Source organism: Zingiber officinale, chromosome 10B, assembly GCF_018446385.1.
Source record: "Zingiber officinale cultivar Zhangliang chromosome 10B, Zo_v1.1, whole genome shotgun sequence".
NCBI classification, from domain to species: Eukaryota; Viridiplantae; Streptophyta; class Magnoliopsida; order Zingiberales; family Zingiberaceae; genus Zingiber; species Zingiber officinale.
The window spans coordinates 96,199,469-96,207,661 of NC_056005.1; the positions used below are offsets into that span (position 1 = coordinate 96,199,469).

An 8,193-nucleotide genomic window follows, 5' to 3' on the forward strand; every position below is an offset into this window, starting at 1 on the left:
GGATTACGGTATTGATTGATTGATTCAAGTTCGGTTCAAGGTCTAGGTCATTAATGTTTATACCTAGGGTTTCAATATTATTGGAGCTCATTGATTAAATAATTAAATAAAGATATTAAAAAAAATTAAATTGAGTCATTGATATTAATTAATAATATCTTACACATTAATAAATATCATATTAATTAATTTATCATATTAATTCATTAATAACATCTTATTAATTAATTTATTATTCTTATTTACATATTACACATATCCTTATTTTCTTATAATTACAATTAACTAAGATTTTATTTTATCTATTTTTTTTCTTCATTAATTTTATATGTTTATATTTTCTCGTCGGTATCTTTTTTTCTTTTCTCATCAATAATTTATGCTCTCACCGATGATACTCTCTGCTCCTCCCTTGCTGATAATATTTTTTTCTCACGTTTTTTTTCCTCGATAATAGTATGAATTAAAGATTTTTTTATCCATAAATACAAAGTAAAATATTTCATAAAAAAATCAAAATTAAAATTAATAAAGTTTTATTTAAATTTAATATCTCAAAAAGATTAAATAATTTAACAATGTTAAAAAAATTATCTAAATATTAACGAAAAAATTAAATTTTATATAAAAATAATATTTTATTTTTAAAAAACAAATCAATTTATTTAAAATCGGTCATTTTCAACCCTAAATTCAAATGAAAAAACTTGAGAAATTTTTTTTAAAATATATTAAAAAAATTCTTTTTAATTTATTTTTTCCTAACACCTCAGAAAATCTTGAGATGGCTTGAATTGATTTATATGGATCTAACCTGTTAAATCAACTAATAAATTTTCATGGTAGATCCTTTCATCCTCTGCAAATCTGATTTGCAATCAGAAGACGTGCCACGTCCTCCGTATAGGTAGATTAAAAAAAGCGATCCTACCGATTTTAATGGATAGATTAAACAATAATGCCATATGAAAATTTATTTTTAAAAAATTAATAGAGAGAGATAGCGCGCGCTCTTTGTTTTATTCAGATGAATCAGATCGGCGTTATCTGTGGCAGTGGATGGGAGTCCTGTGGTATCGTATTTCCAAAACACCTTGTAGGAAGGCAGCAGCTCCCTTTAATGGTGTCCAACAGTCTTTGGATGGAGTAAGACAGCAACTCCAACATAAATAATAGCAGAATATTGACTCTTCCTACCAACTAATCAAAATTTAATTTAAAATTATGAGCAAAGTTAATTTTTTATATGATTATAAAAATTTCAATAATAATATTTTTTTTCTCTAAGTCAAAAAAAAAAAATCCTAAATTTTTATACATAAATTGATTCGGCATTAGATAAAAAAATGAAACAAAGTTCTCTTTTTTTTTAATCTAGTTTCAATTTATTTATTGGTACAAGTGTTATTTATCAAAATCAAATAAATTATCAATTTGTTTTGAACTATTTGATTACTAATGTAGTGGTATAAAGAATATCATGTTTTGTCCTAATTTTAAACAATTTAGGTTTAGTCATGTCTCGCATTATTGGAAGGGATGGGATGGGAAAGTACGGATAAATTCCAGCATAATTATTTTATTTTTATTTTTATTTTTTTATAAGGGTAGGGTAAAGGATGAGTTCTTTCCATAATTGGTCATGGTCATGGTCCTCTTTCCATAATTGGTCATGGTCCCGTTGACCAATTATGGAAAGTCATTTTGTCGATGTGTGATTCATCCTCTGGATCGTAAATTACGGTCCAGAGAATCTTGACTGGTCTCTTTGTGGGGTGCCAATCAATTTGTGTGGATCAGTGGCGGATCTAGGGAAGAGTGGGGGTGCGCTTGAGCACTCTCTTGCTCCCGAAAAATTCCACAAGTATGTTGCAGTCTGAGGGCAACGAGAAGGAAGACAAGCTCCAATTCCTTTCTTTGAGCACCCTCTTTCTTTTTTGTCTGAATCCGTCATTGTGTGTGGTCATCCTCTAGACCGTAAATTGATGGAGAGTGATAACCTCATGTATAAAATAAGTAGGGATCATCACTCTCCATCAATAATGGAGAGTGGTCCATCCTCTAGTCCATGTTTTGTGGACCAAAGGATCCACGCTAGTTGTGTAGCTTAGATCAGCAAAACGCGGATTAGAGGATGAATCACTCTCCATCATTGGTAGAGAGTGATGACCCTATGTATAAAATAAGTGGGGGTCATAACTCTCCATCATTGATGGAGAGTGACTCATCCTCTAGTCCGCGTTTTACAGACCAAAGGATTCATGCTCGTTGTGTAACTCAAATCCTATGATCCGTAAAACACGGACTAGAGGATGGGTCACTCTATATCCTTGGTGGAGAGTGATGACCCCATGTATAAAATAAATAGGGGTCATCACTATCCATCAATGAGATAGTGACTCATCCTTTAGTCGACTTTTTGCGGACCAGAAGTTCCGTGCTCCCACTCATGGGGTGTCTCATGGGGTGTCGGTGTTGGTAGCTTTCTTATTAAATAGGTCGAGCACTCCTACCATTTATAGCCATGAAGAGAGCCGGCAAGTGCATATGGTAGCCATCTCCGATCTTTAGTTTATTCCGCTGGTTCGATCATCTGCCTCTGACGCCTCTGCCTCAGTCAAGTAGTTTATTCCGCTTGTTCGATCCTCTGCCTCGGCCGAGGCGATGACGGAGGAGCTGGGAATTTGAGTGGAAGGAAGATGGAACGAAGCGGCATTTCGCAGTGCGAAGAGAAGCGAGTGGGTTGAATATAGGAGGAAGACGACCCACGCGCTCATAGCCAATCCGAAACCGTCAACGCATCTACTATAAGTAGGGAGAGAGGTAACATCAATAAATTCCAAAGTCATGTTTGGCGCATTGCGATTAACGAGTAAAAGGGCGAGCCGTGTGCGAATGCTCCGACGAACTCAAATTGCTTCTTCCTCAGTCGCCTCGAATTCCGCTTCCGTGCTCTGATTCATCCAGCAAGTGCGTTTCTCCCCAAAGAAAAAGTGTATGTTTCTACTGATTTTTTTTTCTTCGGCTTTTATTCAACTCTAATTTGTGCCAGAAAAATTATCCCTGAATTTGTTTGGTGTTTTGCGTGAATGGACTCAGGAGATCTGAAGTTGATATTTTTTTTTTTGTTGTTGTTTTTTGTTTAGCCTAGCATGAGGGGACGGGTTCTGGATCTCCTTCGCCGCCGTTTTCCATTGCAAAAATCCAATTTTGGGGTAATTTCTCAAACCTCCATTCTTCTTCTATTGTTGTTGTTGTTGTATATATATTTTTTGTATAGAAAAAGAAAAGAGTAAACGAAAGAGTTCACTCATTGGACTGAACTCGTTGCAGAAGAAAAATGGAAAGCTATGATTTGTATTACTATATCTTTCCATTCTATGTTCTTCTCCAGATGCTAAAACTTGTTTTCTTCAATTTCTTCGCAATTTGAGCAAAAGTAAGATGGAATTCAATGTGTGTGGTGTGCTAATTTTTTTTTTCCTTGCAATATTCATGTTTGTGGTTTTATTAAACTGTTTTCTTTCTTTTTTTTACAACTTTAATGACTTATATTACAGTGTATGTCTCCCATGATACTGATGCCAATATTGGCATTCAGTTTTTGTAGCTGGTGACACAACATAATTCGCTTACCAAGTATGGATTTTTTTTTTGTCATAATGGAGTTTTTATGTGACTTGAGATGATCTGCAGAATGCATTCCTTGATATGAGAGCATGTGATGCAGCTAGCAAACTTAATTTTAAGTTTGGTCTTATGACTTTTTGTTCCATGAACAGGTGGATGGTCATAAACTTGAATACAGTTGTCTTACAACTTTTAATGGACGAAGCTGTTCAAGGTCGATGGCATCTGCAACTTCTACTGATATTTTATCTGAAGTGCCACCAAAAGTTACATATAACCCTCTGTCTGATATGCTGGTTGATTCATTTGGGAGGTTCCATAATTACTTGAGGATCTCATTGACAGAGCGTTGCAATCTCCGTTGCCAGTATTGCATGCCTGAGGAAGGTGTCGAACTTACACCTAATTCTGAGCTCCTTTCTCATGATGAAATCATTCAACTTGCAACTCTCTTTGTGACTTCTGGAGTGGATAAAATTAGGTTGACAGGAGGAGAACCTACAATTAGGAAAGACATAGAAGAGATATGTTCAAGTCTTTCCAACTTAAAAGGTCTAAAAACACTTGCTATGACCACCAATGGGATAGTTCTTTCGAAGAAGCTTCCGAGATTGAAGGATTGTGGTGTTAATGCTATAAATATTAGTTTGGACACATTGGTTCCAGCTAAGTTTGAGTTCATTACTAGACGGAAGGGTCATCAGAAGGTCATGGAATCCATAAATGCTGCAGTAGAACTTGGATACAATCCCGTGAAGGTATCGTTAATGCATTTTAAGAATCTTTCTTGCCAATTTTTCTTGTTAGAGTGACTCTTTATGCATAATGGCATGGTCTCTGTTTGCTTTATCAGATAAATTGTGTTGTGATGCGTGGGCTAAACGACGATGAGATTTGTGATTTTGTAGAGATGACAAGAGAGAAACCCATCAATGTTCGCTTTATTGAGTTCATGCCATTTGATGGGAATGTATGGAATGACAAAAAACTTGTTCCTTATGCAGAGATGCTGGATAGAGTGGTAAGGTATATTTCTGCCAAATATTTGTATTGCCAGCTTACCTGTGTTATGATAAATTCCTCAGTAAAACTCCATGCAGAGACAAAGGTTCAAAAATGTAGAAAGGTGTAAGGATCACCCTACTGATACAGCGAAAAATTTCAAGATCGAAGGTCATTGTGGAACTATCTCATTTATTACATCAATGACCGAGCACTTTTGCGCTGGTTGCAATAGATTAAGACTCTTAGCAGATGGAAACTTCAAAGTATGTCTGTTTGGTCCATCAGAGGTATGACATTTACAAAGGTTCTTCGCCTATTTTTATCGTTTAGCTTGTATCTCGTCTTAGATGTTGAGTATCTCTACACCTGATAATTTTGTTCTTCCACATATTGTATGTTAGAGTAAGATAAGATCTTCCATAAGATGTTAAAAACATTGTCTGTAGATAGATCATGCATTTTCTTATTCAACATATTGTTTACCATCCAATACCTTGGCGCCCTTCCTTATTACATGTATCGAACAAGAACTGCCATTTTTATATAGATGAAAATGTTGTCGATGCAATGGACCTTGTTTACTATCAACGATTCATGGCTAGGTACCATGTATAAGCTTTCTAATATGGAAGTTAACTGATCATCATCTGACTTAACCCACTTCAAACATTCAAATAGTAGGGTTGTCACTATATGTAGCCTTTCCATACTGGATATTAACTGAATAGTCACTTATATGTAGGTGAGTTTGAGAGATCCATTGCGTGCCGGTGTTGATGACCTCATGTTGAAGGAAATTATCGGAGCTGCGGTATGTACAACTCTTGAGCACATAAGTTTTCTCAATTGGAATTGAATATTTTGGAGAATAGTTTTTTTTTTTTAATGATGTATTCGGGACAATGTTACTTGTGATTAAGATGCATCATTTGTTTTTCTCAATTAAACTATATTTGTCTCAACTCTTTGTTCTAACTACATGAATCTTTTCCTTCCATTGAGTTATATAAAAGTTTGGAGTAGATGAAGAGGATTGAAAGAACCTAATCAATCGAAAAATAAAATTTCCTTCCATACATTTAGTGGTCTATGTTATTGTTCATCTCAACTATATCATCAATTATTTTCTATAGAGAATTTATACCCCCACTTTCTTATCAGGTAAAGAGGAAGAAAGCTGCACATGCCGGGATGTTTGATCTCGCAAAAACCACAAACAGACCTATGATACATATCGGCGGTTGAAGTGATTGTATTTTAATAGCTCGAAGTATTGTGTGAAGAATAACAAGGCAACATTGCCCTCATCATTCTGTAATATGATTGTGTTACTAAGCTTTGATGATCCCTACAATTCGAAGGGTATCGTAGCCAAGTGAGTAAACTTTAGTGGGTGAACTGAAATTTCTCTCGATTTACAACGGAATAAAAATAAAAATTAAAAAAAAAAATGAACTAAAATATTTGGTTTGGTCCGGCCGCTCCGGATTCTTCTAGAAAATTCTACAACTAAATGATTAGTATTAAAAATGAGTGTTAATTTGAATGGATTAGGATTCCATTAAAAATTGGCTATCCAAAAAGAATTTTAATCCGGACTGAAACTCAATCCGAAAGCTCAAAACATAAGATAACTCGAATAATCTGTCTAATTCGATTTTTTTTCCTTATAATTTTTTATTGTTATGTCAATATTTTTTTATTATTATTATATTATATTATATTGTGTTATATTATTTATGTATATAAAATATTTTAATTTTTAAAATAAAATTTAATTTAACATAAAAAAATCACTAAATTTTAAATTTATATCCATCCGGATCAACTCGAATCCAATCTGAACTTGATCCAAATCTAAATCAACTCAAACTTTCAATTTGAATATGACCTAAACTCAAAATCTCAATCTGAACCTAATTTTGTTTTAGATCGACTGGAATTAAGTGATTTGGTCTGGTTCATTTTTTACTGAACTATGTACGTAAGTTTTCGAAATTATCAAATCGTGTAAGATAGTTTTAAAATTACTAAATTACATATCTATTTTTCATATTACCCTTATATATTTTGGAATAGTCGAATCGATTTAGCTCTGTACCAAAATATCATAATTTTAAGTAAATCAGTCAACTAATTTACTTTTTTTAATCAAAGTTAACTTTAGATAAAATCATTTGATGGACCAAACGACCTCGGATTGATATGAAACTAACTCTTATGAGTTTGATTATCTCTCCTTATTATATTCATGCGTTCAAACATTAATTTGACGTTTGGTACATTAGTCGGTGTTGCCTAAAATCGACTGATTGACCAAATGACCTCGGATTGATATGAAACTAATTTCTATATGTTCATCTATCTCTCCTAAGTATATCTATGCTCTTAAATGTCAATTTGACTTAATATATTGAGAAATGATTTTTTGAACGTAAATATATTTGAAAAATTCAATTCGTATTTAAAAAATCTGGCTGATGGACCAAACGACCTCGGATTGATATGAAATTAGATTCTATGTGTTCAGCTAATTCTGTTGATTAAATTCATGCCCTCCAATATTAATTTGACCTAATATATTGAGAACAATGATATTTTGAACATGAATTAAATTTTTTAAACATTTTGTGTTCGAAATAATTATTGCTCTCAATATATTAGGTTAAATTGAAATTTTAGTGTATGGATATAATAAAGAGAGGTAGAAGAATACATAAGAACTAATTTCATGTCAATATGAGGTCATTTGATCTATCAACCGATTTTGCCCCAAACCAACTAAGATTTTTAGGTTTATTCAACCAAAACTAATTGATGAACTTAGAGATTTAAGAATGACATGAAACTAATTTTTGCTATTTTGTTTTGTTCTTTTACTTATAAATGCTCTCAAATATCAATTTTATCCAATATATTATATATCAAGAGAAGTGATTTTTGAAGATGAATTAAATTTTTCGGACACATTTATGTTAAAAAAAATCATTATTTTTAATATATTAGGTCAAATTGATGTTTAAGTGTATAAATATAATCATAAAAACTAGACGAACAAATCGGATGTAGTTAATGTTATTACGAGTACTCTATATCCCTAATGAGTTTCGATTAAAATTTATTGATGGAGTTAGAAAGTTCGGAATGATATGAAATCAGTTTTTATATATTCATTTAGTTCTAATGATTATAAAAATATTTTTAAATATTAATTTAATTTAATATATGTTGAGAAGGATGATTTTTTATATATGAATCAATTAAAATTGATTAAAAAATTAAAATTAATTCGACCCCTGTCCCCAAAAAAAAAACTCGACGGTAAAAGCCAGAAAAGTAGTAGGGGAACAAAAAAATGAAAGTGAATATGTGAATTAGTAATATATGTGATTGGGTAAAAAACTGGTTTTTTTAAAACATACATCATTATCCGAAAATAATTGAGAGGAGATTCTCTAGACCATGCTCCCTTTTCATATATTTATGGGGATATATAATCCTCATCTATTTTATAAATGAAGATCATAATCCTCATTAATACATGAAAAAAGAACATTT

The 8,193-nt window shown here is 32.4% G+C and overlaps 1 protein-coding gene across 1 annotated transcript; it reads left to right on the top strand.

Annotated features, from left to right (window-relative positions):
- Positions 1-2,529: 2,529 nt before the first annotated feature.
- Positions 2,530-5,989, top strand: LOC122028585 (GTP 3',8-cyclase, mitochondrial-like). Its single transcript, XM_042587427.1, has 7 exons — positions 2,530-2,995; positions 3,147-3,215; positions 3,783-4,388; positions 4,484-4,651; positions 4,731-4,922; positions 5,378-5,446; positions 5,797-5,989. Exons 2-7 carry the CDS (start codon positions 3,153-3,155, stop codon positions 5,878-5,880), a joined length of 1,182 nt encoding a protein of 393 aa, XP_042443361.1. The 5' UTR covers positions 2,530-2,995; positions 3,147-3,152; the 3' UTR covers positions 5,881-5,989.
- Positions 5,990-8,193: the final 2,204 nt, after the last annotated feature.